At 35.4% G+C, this 15992-nt stretch overlaps 4 protein-coding genes across 5 annotated transcripts; 1 reads left to right on the top strand and 3 right to left on the bottom strand.

Annotated features, from left to right (window-relative positions):
* Positions 1 to 1549: 1549 nt before the first annotated feature.
* Positions 1550 to 2806, bottom strand: LOC124410244. The gene is made up of 5 exons (XM_046888464.1): positions 2697 to 2806; positions 2446 to 2621; positions 2150 to 2341; positions 1860 to 2063; positions 1550 to 1746 (listed from the first exon to the last, which is right to left on the bottom strand). Exons 1-5 carry the CDS (start codon positions 2758 to 2760, stop codon positions 1579 to 1581), a joined length of 804 nt encoding a protein of 267 aa, XP_046744420.1. The 5' UTR covers positions 2761 to 2806; the 3' UTR covers positions 1550 to 1578.
* A 580-nt stretch (positions 2807 to 3386) lies between these two features.
* Positions 3387 to 5151, bottom strand: LOC124410227. Its single transcript, XM_046888437.1, has 5 exons — positions 4969 to 5151; positions 4686 to 4861; positions 4375 to 4563; positions 3729 to 3935; positions 3387 to 3647 (listed from the first exon to the last, which is right to left on the bottom strand). Exons 1-5 carry the CDS (start codon positions 5084 to 5086, stop codon positions 3459 to 3461), a joined length of 879 nt encoding a protein of 292 aa, XP_046744393.1. The 5' UTR covers positions 5087 to 5151; the 3' UTR covers positions 3387 to 3458.
* Positions 5152 to 9175: 4024 nt separating this feature from the next.
* On the bottom strand, positions 9176 to 11042 carry LOC124410462 (peptidyl-prolyl cis-trans isomerase 5). Its single transcript, XM_046888853.1, has 4 exons — positions 10827 to 11042; positions 10209 to 10416; positions 9935 to 10119; positions 9176 to 9470 (listed from the first exon to the last, which is right to left on the bottom strand). Exons 1-4 carry the CDS (start codon positions 10917 to 10919, stop codon positions 9336 to 9338), a joined length of 621 nt encoding a protein of 206 aa, XP_046744809.1. The 5' UTR covers positions 10920 to 11042; the 3' UTR covers positions 9176 to 9335.
* Positions 11043 to 12243: 1201 nt separating this feature from the next.
* LOC124410460 (peptidyl-prolyl cis-trans isomerase FKBP8-like) lies at positions 12244 to 15761 on the top strand. Of its 2 annotated transcripts, none has more exons than XM_046888848.1 (5): positions 12244 to 12641; positions 13124 to 13447; positions 13579 to 13778; positions 13993 to 14595; positions 15456 to 15761. In XM_046888848.1, exons 2-5 carry the CDS (start codon positions 13136 to 13138, stop codon positions 15472 to 15474), a joined length of 1134 nt encoding a protein of 377 aa, XP_046744804.1. In that variant the 5' UTR covers positions 12244 to 12641; positions 13124 to 13135; the 3' UTR covers positions 15475 to 15761. The 2 variants fall into 2 exon arrangements, with proteins under 2 accessions (XP_046744804.1, XP_046744805.1); XM_046888849.1 differs by lacking the exon at positions 12244 to 12641 and adding an exon at positions 12686 to 12971.
* The last annotated feature ends 231 nt before the right edge of the window (positions 15762 to 15992 follow it).

Below are 15992 nucleotides of genomic sequence, written 5' to 3'. Positions count from 1 at the left end.
GGGAAATTGACAAACACGGAAATTTTAATTTTCAATTGTACTTTATAGCAGTTATATTCATTAATTCAAAATGCTTGTTCATTTATAGCGCGAAAAATCTGCGTTAAACAAGACTGTTTGCTTTGTAACTTACAAGTATTTTTATGGGATTGATCAATTATTTGCCATTAAATATTGAAAAACAAATATTATTCAGTCCGAAATCAGAAATATTTATTGAACTTCAACATTTTACTCTTCCAGCGTGTAGAAATAATTTCAGGCATCGGCTGCGGGGTCGAGATGAATAAACAATTTACAATTACAGCATTTTGTTGAAACGATAGGTCGTATTTTATTTCTGCCCCTCGTATTTTTAGGTTCATTTTTTTATTTAATCATTATTTATAAATTCACACATCAACGAATGGAATTCATTCGGTTGTAATATGGATCAGACATCATTTTTAATCTCCAACCATAGTTCATAGAATTGCGGAATTGATGGACCAATCGCTCCCCGCTTACTTTTTCCTCTCATTAACAACGGGCGTCCAAATTTTCTGCGCGGTTCGGGAATTACATCTTCGTTCGTCCCCAAACCTTATTCACGATAATGGTCATGTTTTTCTTTCATGCTGTATGGAGTGCCGAAAAATATTATGCCGCTTCAATATTATTCTTACGGCTGCTGCTTGTAAAAAAAATATTGTCTTCTCAACAAGAATGTATACATATGGATATCGGAAATGGATATGCTGTCCTATTACTCCTGCAATACTTTTTTGTGTCAACACTTGACCAGCGGGCTTGTGTTGGATGAAAAAACATGCATGTAATACTTGCATTCGTTATTACAGCTACTTGCATCTTATTGTTAGAAACACCAGATGCAAAGTGTAATGCCCTCTGGTATACACGCGGTTGCATTTATTAGCTTTCTTTTTATTATTTTTTTATTCTTACTGGCGGGCTTTCGCTGTTTAAAAAAACATTTCTGTAATAGATACACATATTATTACAGCTACTTGCGTTTTAAAAAAAAAAATCTGGCGTAAAGTGTAACGCCCATAGGTTGCATTTGTTACGAATAAGATTGCCGCACTTCTAGAAAAAGATCTGAAAAATTTTGCGATTTATTTATTACGGATTTAAAAACTTACACCGCTAATTATTGCTACATATTTTTCCCTATCGTCAGATTCTTCAAATTACGCGAATTAGCTCTGCAGCGTAGAATTTCGTATTCATATTTCAAAATCATTATGATCATCATTTTCATTTTCATCAAGATTTGTTCAAAGAAAAATTTGGCAGCAGAGTCATTGAATTATTCTATTCACACTTGACGGAGGACGTAAACTCTCCATATTTCCATGCCCTTGCCTTTGGAACAGTTTGCAAATCTTCTTTCTAGCAATATTACTTTTGTGTAGGATTTGCGATAGACGATGAACAGTGTGCCACTTTAATGCCAACAGAATTTTTATTATGAATACATTCTAATCCAGTTTACAGTTCGAGACAATACAAGTCCGAATAAAATTGACGCAATAAAATCATTTTTGTGTAATTATAGGAGCCCTGGTATCTTCATTATCACTCATTGCAATCAAAGCAATTAAGTGAAATCGTTCTGATGAGCTGGCCGACGTTGTTAAACGCTGCCCATGTTTCCGGATGAACGTAACGCCCAATCAAATCAGAGTGCAAAAAAATATCATTCACCACTTGCGTGTAAGAGTTCAGCACTCGCCAATTCAGGATCTGAAAAACGTTTCACATCAGGAAAATTATCAACCTTTTTCTCCCTGATACGATTACCCAGTAACTATCAGAATAATCAACCAAAGATCCGTGTCATTAGGTTTGAAACCCACCTCACCACGCAGCTGCGCCTGAACATTTCCGAAATATCTCCTCGCGTTAGCCCAGCCTGTCAGGAATATACCTTCTATGAATCCGTAAATGTCGGCAAAGTCCTGATCGAAAATTTGGTTACAATTTACAAGAAGCTCGGATAGCGTCCGAGGCGTTGTTCTGCTCACAGGAATTATTTGCTGTGCTGGCAAAGCGCCAAGATCCTGCGATATGGGAGCATACATGATATTTATAAATTAGTCATTTTTTCATACGTATTTTTTAATTAACAAATATCGTATAAACTTACCGGTGTAGGGATCGCCACGTTTCCAGGTGATAAACTCAGGAACACTTGACACTGTTTGATGATTGAGTTCAAATCTTCGTCCAAGCTAATTGGTTGTGGGCTGATGTTTGATTTTATCAGTTCAATCTTTGGTTTCAAGTTGGCACGATATCTCTCTACGTCGTTGATAAGTTCTTGACCCCGGTTTAACGCCTGAAGGTGAAAAATAAAAATCGGGTGAGCTACCAATGCGCAATCGGGGTTGAATCAACGATTCAAACGTTCACTTTGGGAGATGAATTTGCGACATTAGATACCTGATGGTACAGTTTTCCCATTATGTACACTCCATAGCTCACTGCGGATGCTTGAAATTTGTGTTCAAAAGTTTCTCCCATTTGATCACCAACTTCAATACATGGTGGTGGGTACCTGCTCGCTGCTGTGGCCCATTCATCGGCCAGATAATCGAGTGCCACTGAATCGTTAAAACCTGCAAAATCAATCCAACATTGGTATACAGTCGTGAACAGAAATGACAAACATCAAATGATTATTATGAACTTACTGCACGTTTTTGCCAAAGACTCCGCGGCAAAGAGCCCAACCAGCAATATTCGAAGCCAATTCATTCTGTTCAGAGTGTCTACCGAATACTGATGTTCCAAGTCAAGTTGCTTCAACTTTATATACCAATGACAGTAGCGATGATGTTATTTTTGTTAAAATAATATTCAAGCAACAAAAATAAACTACATATTTAGTAGGGTATTACAATTCTCAAGGTCGTTTGAAGGGCTTCATTATTGTCAAATGCTGACCCATAGAACAAACATGCAGTACCTAAGGTTGTCTTTGTACAACAAAAATAAATATGGACATACTATTTGGCTTCATGGTGTGGCAGTCGAAGCAGTTATTTATTCTTTCAAAACGATGAAGCACATGTTATTTTTTTCTTGCCTGTGATATGTCTCATACCGAATATGAGATTGCCTTATTCCTGACACTCCTCTATAATCCAAGAAACGAACAGAATTTATACGAGTCATTTCAGATCTTCTTTTATTGCAAGTAACCTCGATTATGCATCGAGGAATATCTGACACCATGATTATAAAATTAGTCGCGTGACTATCTTCTCTTTGGGAGGAACGGATATGAAGGTATAATTTATCGAGTAATGAAAGACGGAATACAGTTGCCAAGAAAATAGATTGAGAAATATTATATTTTCATATCAAGCAAATTGGATATACAGCAATAAATTCATTTAATTTAACGATAGATACAAAGGTAGTGTACAATGTACACGTATATTTATGTTATATTATGCAAGGCATGCGTTATAGTTTTCCAAAGCTTCGTGCAAGTGATGCGAAAGCGCAGCTACTTTGAAAGCGACGTCTTGGAATGATCCCCATGTTTCGTTTGTACAGTGTCGTTGAAACAGATCAGCCTCACTGAGCACTTCAGCAACGGCAAATTTGTAGTTTTTCAAAGCTATTGAATTCAGAACCTGTGAATAGAGAAAATAAAATGTTAAAATCCGCATGAAATCTTGCTATAATTTTTGCCGTTAAGTTTGGCTAAAATTCACCTGGTTACGAATTTGTGTTCCAACGAGGTTGAAATACAACCTAGCGTTACTCCAGCCGGATAAAAACATTCCAGTAATGTACCCGTACAATCTAACGAAAACTGAATCTGCTGTTTCTGCCCAATGCAGAAAGTAATCAGCCGCTGATAACTCCTTGTTAATGGAAAGCGGGCCATTTACTGGTTCCTTAGGTAAATCGGGCAGCGCCTGTGACGGTTAAACTTTCGATGGTTATTCAATTCGTATACAATGGAAGATTGAAGAATTGTTCGGTGTTTGAATACAAAATAGAATATTGTTTAACTAGTACGGAAAGTAGGCGATTTCCGATGAGTGCGAAGTTTGCAATGGGAGTTAAGGCGAGCGCTGTAATCAAATGAGTCAGATATCGCCCAACTTTGCGTATGACATTCCATATTTTTTGCCACACATATCAAGGCAAGTTTAATTCGATAAGCAGCGTAAATTCCACAGCCTGAGTAATAGATCGATGAAACAGTGTGAAAATCGAGGATTCTAGTTGTGCATGTATGCCAACGTCTTGTTCCCACATTTTCAAAAACGGGGCATCTGACGCACGCTTCAGAGGTTGTTGAAAATAGAACTTTCCGAACAGGTTTTGGAAGAAAAATATTAATTCTCTCACCGCAAATTTGATGTCTACGTTTCCAGGAAGTAGATTCAAAAAAAGGTTAATCTGTCCAATCAGCGATTTCAAACCTTCTTCTATACCGATTTCTGTCTGTTTCATGTTCCCAATGGATAGGATCGCTCTTCTTAATACATTAGAGCGATCTTTAACAGCCTTGATTAGTTGATTACCTGTCTGATCAGCCTGTCGATTATGTAAAAAAAAAAAGAATAATAATTATATCTTTGAAGTGAATGATCTGCTTCTTAATCTGTACCTACTTTGACGGCAAGTCGAATTTATTACACTATGCTGAATTATCATACCTGAAGGTATACATTGAGAAAAAGTGACTCGATGTATGCCGTTACGTCATTCGTGTATTTCATTCCAAATTTGCACGCTGAGCGATCATTGAGCTCGATAGTCGGTGTTGGAAATTGTTCAGCACCCGCCGCATATGCAGAGGTCAATAACTCGAAGTCCACCCCATAAGTGGGCTCTGAAACACAGTAGCAGCGATTATCATATGTATTGTGTTATGTATTTTCACTGTTATCAGCGATTAACATGGAGGATATTTTTTTATCAAATAGCCAAAATGCTTACCGCACTTCTGTCCAAGACATGCTGTAGACGAAAGTCCGAAAAACAATATTGCTAGACACCACCTCATGTTTTTTGAATCATATGTCGTACCGAATATCGTATCGTAAACATATATCATACTAGACGTCAGCGTCAAATAATCTGAACCTTATATAGTTGACGAGCATTGGTAATGGTAAAAAGTCTTGTTGATCTTTAAAAAAAGAAGTCCCACCCCTGGCATAATATCGTAAATCTATCTGGATAAACTCTAAACAAGTATCGCCATTTCTGTTCTAAGCCATGTGTTTAAATAAACAATGTTTACTAAAACAACGACAATATTTTTCAAATTAACTGTTTTCACAACAGAAACTCCAATATCTTAGGATAATTTATAAATATTGTTTGTTATTGTACTACACTCTTCATATACAATTCTATGTGTGCAATACATTCGATAACGTTAATATTTCTATTTTTGTTATTATTGTAATCATTATTTAATCATTTTTTCATTTTATCTTAGAGGCACTATTTGTTGTGCTGAGGTTCTGCAATGTGGAAACACACATGATTGTTCATAACAGAATCATTCCGTCTTATTACGTAGTCACATGTTTTCCCATCGAAAGCATGTATGATCTTTCCGATATTTATTAATTAGTGATTTTTTCATTCTTTTACTAATAATGCGTTAAAAAAAAATTCTGGCAAGCACTGATATAAATCGTCCATATCAAGATGGATTTGATTTTCAAAAGTTGAAATTATCGAGAACAGAAATTATTTTTCTGTTTAATTTTTTTTATTCTTGATTAATTGGAAGATAAATAAACAGAGTTTCTTTTCACCAGGGATGACTGTATGTGACCTGATATGGATATACATATCCTGATATTCTCATACATTTCTATATATTCGAAAATATATATTTCATCCGAATATGCAAAATCGTACGCGGACATATCTGGCTGTATAAATAAATCAAGACTTGAATTTTTATTGACATTTTCTGACATGGATATACATATATCGAAATACCAGGTTATACAGGGTGTCCCAAATGATGAGACACGTAACATTTCTAGCCGACCTAATGGTTCAATTGGAAATAAGTTTTGTGTCCTACAAAAATTGTATGGTTCAGAGAAGGACGCATGAAGAATTTTTTTCCTGCGGTCCAGGATCATAACTGGTGATGCTGGAAAGGATGAACCAGTTTTTTTAAAATGGATTCATACATTTTTGTTTCAATTAAAATATTCCTCGTTGGAATATGTACAAATTTCTTAGGAATTTTTTTTTTTTCATAATCCGGATAGCTCGTGAGATACAACAAAAAATCAAGTTGTGTCTTCGGCACCTTAAGCCGGAATCACGATGAACTTAACGAAACGTAACGTAACGTAACGAAAATGAACGTAACTAGAACGGTGTGGCCGTAGTACAGCGGGATTATTGTAACGACGACGCGGGTGTTTTAAAATGACGGTGGTCGCATGTTTTGTTTTACGCGTGGCGTTGATATCAAAATGCCGGTGGTACGAGATAATTATTTAATGTTAAATTTGCTGTTTGCTGGGTATCTGTTGTACATAAAAATAAACAAAAAATAAAAAACTAACTGCGAGGTCTGTCGAAGATCGTGATATTTTTAAGAAGGTTAAGTTACGTTCCGTTCCGTTCCGTTCCGTTCCCCTCCGTTAAATTCATCGTGATTCTAACTCTTTAGTATACCTATATGTATATGCTGCAAGTTTTAACTCGGCGGGTAAAATTCGTAAAGCTACCACCAGAGGCGCTTACATCGTTCTTCTTACCCCCTCCATGCTCTTGCTTATAGCGGGCCGAATTTCTCGTGAGCATTAGAACTAGAAGCAGTATATCTGTAGGCCGAGTAACATCCTTCTGGCGGAAAATTTAAACGAGTCCGTGGCTAGTATCATAAATCGAAAGCGTTAACCGTTGACTTATCCGATGAGTAAAGAATTTCATTTATGCGGTGTAATTATTGTTGTAAATAAAATGGTAATTAAATGTTGCTAATGCGAGAAACAGGCCAGGAAAAATGTTACCGAGAGAACATTTCATCCGTAAGTATTTATCTCAAATATACTGTTCGTGTCGTTGTGTTAATGTGAAATTAGTTGATGGAAGTGTTCTAACTATGTTTGCAAATTACAAAACAACACACAAAGATTATTGTTTTTTTCACATGCAATTCTCGTTTTACATTAATTCCATTAAGTATTATACGGATAAGACAATATAGATTTTTTCTTTTCGGTACTCTGGATACATTTTGTAATAGTTCTAATTGATTAAGGGCATATTATTTTAATTTTGGTTTGCTTTCAGATTTCCTCTACGCAGTCATGTGCAAAAATGACTGAAAAGTATAACGGGGAAGGAGAATTATCTTCCTAACGAAGCAAGCAAGTTTGCTTTGTTCCGATCATTTCGAGCAGACTTGTTTTAGGCCTCAGGAAATGGAGATTGCCTGCGTTTGAAAAATAGTGCAATTTCTGGAATATTTGCGGCAATAATACCCGAAGGTTTCACATGATTCTATGCCTGTGTCAAACTAGTATTCTTATCCGATGTATTTTAAAAATACTGAAGAAAATAAGTCATATCAAAATTTACAATGTTTCTTGTGATTCCTCATTTTAAAAGGTTCAAAAAAGGTTCAAGGTGTACAGCAAAGGATAGCTTATTTCGTTATTACTTTACTTCAATAGAATCCTTTTTCGAGTATTGAAAAACAGAGATCAGTGGCAATTTTCAATGATCAATCATCCTCTTTGCGGTCAACGCTACGGACAATAATAGCCTAAAGTACTGCAATGCATGCTTCAAAAGACAAACATATATATTAATCCTTTGTACTTTCCTTCTCTTTTTGATCGAACGACGATCCCTGAAAAAAAATATGTGGCTTTACTCCGGAAGTGCAAGCTTTGACGCAACAACTTGATACTTTTGAGTTCTGAGAAAAAGCGCACAGTATTTGTAAGCCACGCTCAATGCACAGGGATAAAAGTTTTGCAGTGTAAGAAAAATCTTGTTATTAATATTCCTACAATATCTGAATGTGTACAAAAATATTAATTTTATTGTATTAATCATATTATTTCTTTTTCAGCATAATACACCAATTTTTCCCTAGTACATACAATGACAGAGTTAAGATAATTTATTCTAAATGAATATTTACTTTAATACAATCCTTAGTAGATAATTGATATTGATTGAAAAAAATATATCAATGTTTTTTCTTGTGATGTAAAAAACCTTTCCTGAGACCTTTGAAGTATTTATTATGTTGGGGTTTGACACCTTATGTTTTCAGTCTGTGTTTGTAATTTATTATTCTGCTACTCATGCCTTTGTCTACATCAAATAATCATTTCGTTTTTGGAATTTTTGAATCAGGGGACACTCTATTTGACAGACGCACAAATTTTTTATGTACTCTTCATACAACATTTGTGCATACATGATATAATAAATTTGTATTCTGTAGCCTCATGTACTTAAATCCTCATTCTACGCAAATTGCATCAAATCGAGAAACAGGATGACGTGCTATGAAGATACTTTCTAGAATTCCAAGAAACCTCTGCAGTAGGAATTTACCGTGCCAAATACACTCTGCATTGCTCACTGTTTTTCTGATGCTAAATACGGATTGGTTACCTACATGCGTATAGAGTCAAAAATAACTTCGAACAGCCTACTTTGGATGATTGTTAAGTTTTCGTAGTAATGGGATGCGTTTATTTATTGCGTATCTTCTTTAGAGAGATTTGTAACATGCTGACCTTTCATGCGATTGCCTGGAGATGTTTTTTTTTCCCACCTACAACCGTGCATGCTTAGCGCTGTAACCTTTAGCGCTATGACCTTTAGCTTTTTGTATGCCTTTCTCTTCGAATGGAGAGAGTTTATAAAAGAGTTAAATAAAATGAAATGCAAGTGAAGAAAGAAAAGAATTTCAAAATACAGACTAACAATAAGACGAGGGTATTGAGAAATATTGTTGGAAACAAAATTTTACAAAATTTTAACAAATTTATTCATCGACATGACGTATAAATGTAATTATAGATTGAGAGAATTGTTAAAGCTAACAATCATTATAATTATCAAAATCATTAGCGTTGTTGAAATTACCAATTTTTATTACTTGTGTGCGACAATTGGTCACCGAACAATGAAATAAGCATTTCATTGTTCGGTGACCAATTGTAGCACACAAGTAATAAAAATTGGTATTTTTAACAACGCTACATTGCATTTCTAATCATAAATGATTTATGCATCAGGCCTCAGTGGACGTATTGAGCTTGGAACATTCATTGCACCGGTTAGAAGCTCAAGGTTTAATCAGTTGCATCCTCTTTAGCAACTGCAAACGGCTCTTCAATAGTTTCGGCACCAGAATCAGCTATCTTCACTTCTTTTGACGGTTTGTCACGGCTGTCCGTACTCAAGTTCTCGATTTTCCTCACGACATCCTGGACAGAAAAAAGTTGAATCAAATGACATTCATACATTTTTTTAGAAATCACATACGATATTCGAAATTCCAATTACACTGATAATTCCGAATTGTTTCAAAAATTATATAGCAATATAAAAATGGCCCTACATTTTCATTTGATGGGCACTCTGTACACTGTTCTGCATAGAAAATTAATTTTTCACATGGTATTTCATGCAGATCTTAGTAACTGGAAGTATATAATCTTGCATGGTTTATGATTTGACTGAGCGTTTCAAACGAATTTATGGTATGTTTCGCTCTATTTTTTATAATTCTAATTCTATCGAATGTAGTGCTGAAAAGTTGAACATTTTGCTAAAAAGCCTTGCCCATCTATTGTTCCTAATGGCAGGTCTGCAGGAATCTTTTGTTTCAAAATTTACCAACAAAGTGATTGAGATGAGTCTTCTATGAAACAGAATAATTTGAACTAACCATTCCCTTAATTACTTTTCCAAATACGACATGTCTTCCATCGAGCCAAGGGGTTTGCTTGACGGTGATGAAGAATTGTGAGCCATTTGTGTCTTTGCCGGCATTGGCCATGGACAACCATCCAGCGCCGTAATGTTTGAGCTTGAAGTTTTCGTCAGCAAATCGTTCTCCGTAAATGCTGCGTCCTGTTTTGGCATAATGTGACAAATGAAAACTACAAATGCTGAAAAGAAGGTTGAGTATAATTTAGAGCTCTAAAGAATTTACTACTAACCGCCGGTGCCGTCTCCTTTTGTGAAGTCACCACCTTGGATCATGAAGTCACGGATTACCCTGTGGAATTTGCTTCCCTTGTAACCCTCTCCTTCAGGTTTTTTTGCAAGCTCTGCAAAGTTCGCTACGGTCTTTGGAACAGTTTTACCAAACAAACCGATTTCGATTCTTCCAGCTGGTTCGCCGCCAATTTCTATGTCAAACCATACCTAAAACAATAGATATTTTCAATTTGCAATTGTATAAACCTTGAGGAACAATAGAATGATAAAGAATTACGCGCGTTTCCGCACGAAGGAAATATGTTTTTACTGCTCTCACAGAAGCTCGTGCGCTAAGGATATTATTCCACAAATTAACAAATCAAAAAGAAAAGAATGTTGAGAGCAAAAAATCATTAGGCGTTTCCCTCGTTTTGCCTTTGTTATTATTTTTTCGTACAGGCATGTGACGATTATGAAGAAAAATAATCAGAGTAGAAAAAAAAATGAAATAATTGAATCGAATTTACTTAATTCGAAGAGTTGTACTATCGATGTTATTCGGTAAGATACCGTTGTGGAACTTTTTCCTCCTCTCCCCCTGCCCACATATATTTCAATAAACTTTCTTTCCTTACCTTATCTGTAACTTTGGGCCCTTTCGGGGTTTCGGCGGTACTCCCAGAGCATGAAATCAGCCCTACGAGCCCGAAGATTATTAGGAGTTTCATTATTCACTAATGAGAATAACGAATCAAGATGTGCAGGAATGTCAGGACGGTCAGGACGAAGCGGTGGAGAACCGAGGACGAGGGGCACCGACCTAAACTGACAACGGATCTTGACGCAGATCCGACAAAAGCAATAGGTGGTCTGCTCTGATTGGCTGAGCATTTGCCACGTATATAACAGGAGAGAGGTGCTGCTTTAAAACGACGGTTTCTTTATTCTGGAGAAATATTCTTAACTCGTTGTATGCATGTATATTGTACATACATACATACGTAAATACATACGAACGGCAACTGATCACTGTTTCACGATGAGAATTAACGAATATTATACGCGTCATTAACGGTTTGTAATCTCATCCGAGGCCTCGAGGACATAAGAGAAAGAAGAAAACATGTTTTACCGTTTCCATAAGAACAACGTACAAAGTCATCAATTTCAATATTATACATCTAACCTATAGACTATACAACGCTTGAATAGTCTGTCTAGCTGCTCAACCAGCTTGCAAATCTTTTTGATGGTCAACTCATTGGATAATCTAGTCATTTCGAATTCAAAAACTTTTATATATGAATCTTCGTTATCTGTCTATAATCTATATTATCTTCGTGTATTCTCGGCACACAATTGAGTTATTTTTATCCCTATATTTTCGGAAGGGCATATTTGTGTGTCTTCTATTTGACTGACTTATTGTTAACTAATTTTTCGGGAGCAACAAATGTTTATAGTAATGTTTCAATACTTTTTCTTTTCGATTGTCATATACATATCTCTAAAAACTCTAATCCGATAATGAATTTTAAATTGTCCATTTTTCAAAGACTGTATTCTAGAACGGGCGGTAAGATAATATAATGGCCAAGAGAAGGAACACTATTATCTTGCCGTTCAGCTAATGAAAATGAGCAATTTACCACCTCATATCGTCGAAACTTTCAAGAATCGGGTAATTTTCTTTATATAACGCTAGGATCTTTTACACATTTTTCAAGCGTGTTTTCCGTACACAAAGTATACGTTTCCATGGCAGTAGTGAGCTATAAATGCCTAGGAGTTAAAAATGGTCTTTTCCGTACTGGGCGCATGCGCTGTCGCAAACAAATCTGACGTTTTGCGACCATAACCTCAATTTCGTGCTTCGTGAAAAACTTGCAACTTAACGATTGTCATATAAAGAATCGTGTACAACAAGGAGGCAACGGACTTTTCGCCGCGCTTATTTGCAATATTTGTCTGCGGCTGACCTACGACTTCTATTCGACGACCTGTGACAATTGGAGACTTACGCCCGGTCCGAAAGACTTTGCCTCCTTGTTACACAATATATTATTCCCTCAAAAATTTTGGTTTGATGATAAGGATAAAATTTCGGTTATAGAATTGGCGAAGAACGAAAACATTCAATTGATTAGTAAATATTTTTTTTCACGATAAATGGATAAATACGGAATTCTTAATGATTACTTTATGTAACTTTTGAAAGTTCGCCGTTAAATCGTCTGCTAGCAGTAGCGACACAGCGATCGGTTCGTGTGCTAGCGGATATCAGGCGGATACATATGATTCAGCTACAGGATAGAACGAGTTGAATTCTCGTGTACTGCGCGGCGTGCGTTTGACCGCAGTGTTGACGAATAATTGTCGAAAAAAACCTGTGATATTATTTTTCTATACAACCCAACGAGTCGTCGTGTGAATATTCCAAACCAGTAAAGGTACGTGTAGACTAATTTCATAACTAGTGTATAATTTAATGATCCATGTGTTTGTCTGGTTATATTTATCAAAAGTCAATGTCGTGCGCGATGTTGAATGATGATTTTGCACAATTCGTTTTATATCCTGTGCTCCTACCTTGGTGAAATTCAATAAGTCCGATCCGGTATTCTTTGTTTTACTCGCTTTTGAAAAATTCTTGCTTTGTTTATGAAAACGATCGTGACGTATCATAACATAACCAAAATCAGTCGTCAAATTCTTACTTCGGAAAAAAAATTTGTCGGAAACTGTTAGCCGGATTATCATAATCTACGAGAAAAATAAAAGTATGGAATGTTATTATTTGACTCGCGGATTTACTTATTATATATATATATATTTATATAATTTTTATTATATATATATATATATATATGTATAAAAATATGTAATTGCTTTTTACAATTGTATCCAACTTGTCTCTTCCTTATGTCACTGTAGCACTGTCAAAATGGATAACGAAACTGTTGATAACACTGGCAGTAGTCAAGCTGATTTCATTCAGAACGAGTTAAACTTCGACGTTGACCTGAAAGATCCTTTGACCAAGGCTACGCTTGAAGATCACGAGGAAGATGAATGGATGGATGTACTAGGTGTTGGTCAATTGAAAAAGAAAGTAGTCAAAGCTGGACAGAAAGGAACACGTCCTAATCGGTCAGATATTTGTAGCATTAATGTGACTGGAAAATTGGAAGATGGAACTGTTGTTGAAAAGTATGAAAAATTCACCATACAATTGGGAGATGTTGAAGTAATACAGGTATGAACATCGGCAATTATTGAATTTGGACATAGAGAAACTGTTGACAGTCTTGCAAAAGTGTTAATTAAGCCTACTGGAATAATTCAATAAATTTTCTTTTATACAAAATATTTGTATGCGTGAAACAGGGACTAGATCTGGTTATTGCATTAATGGATGTTGAGGAAATTGCTGAGGTTGAAGTTGAAGCTCGATTTGGTTATGGCGACCTCGGAAGGAAACCAGACATACCTGGTGGTGCTAAACTTTTTTATACTATCGAGTTGCTGTCTGTTGAAATGGAACCGGAAATTGAAACCCTGGGAGTTGCTCAAAGGAAAAAAATTGGGTAATGAAATGAATTTTGGATATTTAGGAGCTAATAAATCTTTTTCATTCCATTTTTCCTCCAGATTCATTCCTGTCGCTTTGCAACGTAAAAAAAAAATCAAATAACGTGCATTCTTATCATTAAGATTATTCCGTAATTTCTATAAATGGAACAGCAATTTATGTAACCAAATCTGCTACTATTGTTTTATAAAATATTTCACATTGTATAGGAATGAAAAACGGGAGCGAGGAAATTGGTGGTATTCTCGAGATGAGGCCTCGCTTGCAGTTCAATGCTATCGAAGAGCTTTGGATTATTTGGATGAAACTAAAGGTGGGATAAATTATCCCCAAGATGATCAGGAAGAATCTATAAGTAATGCAGACCTCCAAGCTTTGCTAGAAGATCGTATGAAAGTCTATAATAATCTAGCAGCAGCGCAAATGAAAACAGAGGCATATGACGCAGCATTGAAAAGTGTTGAAAATGTTCTGAGATGTCAGCCGAAAAATGTCAAGGCGTTGTTTAGGAAAGGTAAAATTTTACAACATAAAGGAGAACGTGCTGCTGCCTATGCAGTTTTGCTGCAAGCGTCGAAACTGGATCCTGACTCGAAAGCAATCCAGCAAGAATTGGCGATTTTAAAAGAAAAAACAGCCAAAGATGCCAAACATGAAAAGAATTTGTACAAAAAGATGCTCGGAACAGACAAGCAAAATGGAACGTCAAATAAAAATACCAATAATCAAAGCTCAAAGACTACGCCTTCCACTATAGCATGGAGTTTGATTGGAGGGGCTGTTGCTGCTATAGCAGGAGTTATTGTGTACAGGTATAACATTTTCTAAACTTAATACATCATACTCTCAGTACATAATGTCCATCCCATATTATTTTAATGCTGCAAAGATGAAAACCGATGGATATACGAACGAAAATTGGAAAAAATGTTTATTCTGGTCTTGCGTGTGTTACTCTGTATAACACGATTATTTCACTTTTATTGAATTACTTCTTTTGAGAAAGCAGTGATTTTTGATGCTTTATGAGCGCCGACAGTGTCCTTGTGGCAATAAATTTAACATTCTAACTTATTGAATTTTTGTTTACTTTGTCTCCAATACGGTATATATTTTTGTGTTTATTCTATAAGTGGTATTGATGTTACCTTAATATATTTTCGGCTTCTTTATGATTGTGGTTCACTTGCATTTATCAGAAAGAGATTTAAGATTAACATCGAGAAGCAGATTAGCGTACCAAAAAACGTAGCATTTCGTTTTCAATATGTAAAGACAATTACCTTACGTCTAAGGGGGCTCAAGTTGAAAGCTGCTGTTTCTCAAGTTTAACTCTCTCAAAAAGACATATAATTTTGTAACAAATCAACCTAATAGCAAAACCGAACATTCCTTGAAACATCATAGATTAACAACAGTTATTATAAACAAATTGTAATCAACATTACTCTGCATATAATCTGAATAAAACATAGTGAATAAAACTATTTGATACGAGAATTATACATAAAAGCGAACTAAACACTGTGCGCATTTTATCATAAACTAAAATCATTATTTTTTTCTACATTAAAAACAATGGTTTGTATTACCTGTGCACATTTTCCCTTGACAAATTTGCTATCTATCGTGTTATGTGATGTTTAAAATAATTGAATCATCATTAATAAAGGAAAATTAGCTGCAGTTGACTAAATGAATTGACAACATTAGTGCGATTGGATTTTTCGGAGATATCGCTGCTTGGCGAGAAGATTCTCGTGCAATTGCGAATATGAAACGCCACGTATCTTGTGTTGCTCGAGAAGTATTCGTTTAAAGTGGAGATATACTGGACAGCTAAACTGTCGTTAAATTCAAGGTTATAGACTGACTATTAAGTGATAAAACTAATACAATATTTGTTAAATAATAGGAATCTTAGAATTAAATCAAATGTGAATACTAATTGACCAAATAAATCACTGATTAAATTTAATCTGTGAGCACTGTACTTGTTACATCATTCTGTCAGAGAAGTTTCTGAAATATTGAAAATAATAGGTATTTGTTCAAGTTCAATCAAAATCTTCATACCTATATTATGCTTTGTACCATGTCACAGCAATGCATTTTTATAGATCAATGCTAGGAAATGCAAAAATGTAGGAATATCATTGTGCCATTATGTATATATTATTTTTATTTCATATTCAACATTCCACCAATG

The sequence above is a fragment of the Diprion similis genome, chromosome 9 (assembly GCF_021155765.1).
Source record: "Diprion similis isolate iyDipSimi1 chromosome 9, iyDipSimi1.1, whole genome shotgun sequence".
Lineage (NCBI taxonomy): Eukaryota > Metazoa > Arthropoda > Insecta > Hymenoptera > Diprionidae > Diprion > Diprion similis.
Note: the sequence above shows the minus strand (reverse complement) of the source record. Positions and strands in the feature narration are given on the sequence as shown.

What these genes read in the sequence shown, in the direction of transcription:
- LOC124410460 (XM_046888848.1), top strand. Translation starts at nt 13,136, where the DNA reads ATGGATAACGAAACTGTTGATAACACTGGCAGTAGTCAAGCTGATTTC. An exon ending in GAGATGTTGAAGTAATACAG is followed by an intron (nt 13,448 to 13,578) that starts GTATGAACATCG and finishes TGCGTGAAACAG; the next exon opens with GGACTAGATCTGGTTATTGC. An exon ending in GCTCAAAGGAAAAAAATTGG is followed by an intron (nt 13,779 to 13,992) that starts GTAATGAAATGA and finishes CACATTGTATAG; the next exon opens with GAATGAAAAACGGGAGCGAG.
- LOC124410462 (XM_046888853.1), bottom strand. Translation starts at nt 10,919, where the DNA reads ATGAAACTCCTAATAATCTTCGGGCTCGTAGGGCTGATTTCATGCTCT. An exon ending in GGCCCAAAGTTACAGATAAG is followed by an intron (nt 10,417 to 10,826) that starts GTAAGGAAAGAA and finishes CTATTGTTTTAG; the next exon opens with GTATGGTTTGACATAGAAAT. An exon ending in AAAAGGAGACGGCACCGGCG is followed by an intron (nt 10,120 to 10,208) that starts GTTAGTAGTAAA and finishes ATGCCAAAACAG; the next exon opens with GACGCAGCATTTACGGAGAA.
- LOC124410227 (XM_046888437.1), bottom strand. Translation starts at nt 5,086, where the DNA reads ATGATATATGTTTACGATACGATATTCGGTACGACATATGATTCAAAA. An exon ending in TTCTCAATGTATACCTTCAG is followed by an intron (nt 4,564 to 4,685) that starts GTATGATAATTC and finishes CATAATCGACAG; the next exon opens with GCTGATCAGACAGGTAATCA. An exon ending in GAACACAAATTCGTAACCAG is followed by an intron (nt 3,648 to 3,728) that starts GTGAATTTTAGC and finishes CTCTATTCACAG; the next exon opens with GTTCTGAATTCAATAGCTTT.
- LOC124410244 (XM_046888464.1), bottom strand. Translation starts at nt 2,760, where the DNA reads ATGAATTGGCTTCGAATATTGCTGGTTGGGCTCTTTGCCGCGGAGTCT. An exon ending in GTCTTTGGCAAAAACGTGCA is followed by an intron (nt 2,622 to 2,696) that starts GTAAGTTCATAA and finishes TTGATTTTGCAG; the next exon opens with GTTTTAACGATTCAGTGGCA. An exon ending in ACGTGGCGATCCCTACACCG is followed by an intron (nt 2,064 to 2,149) that starts GTAAGTTTATAC and finishes CCCATATCGCAG; the next exon opens with GATCTTGGCGCTTTGCCAGC.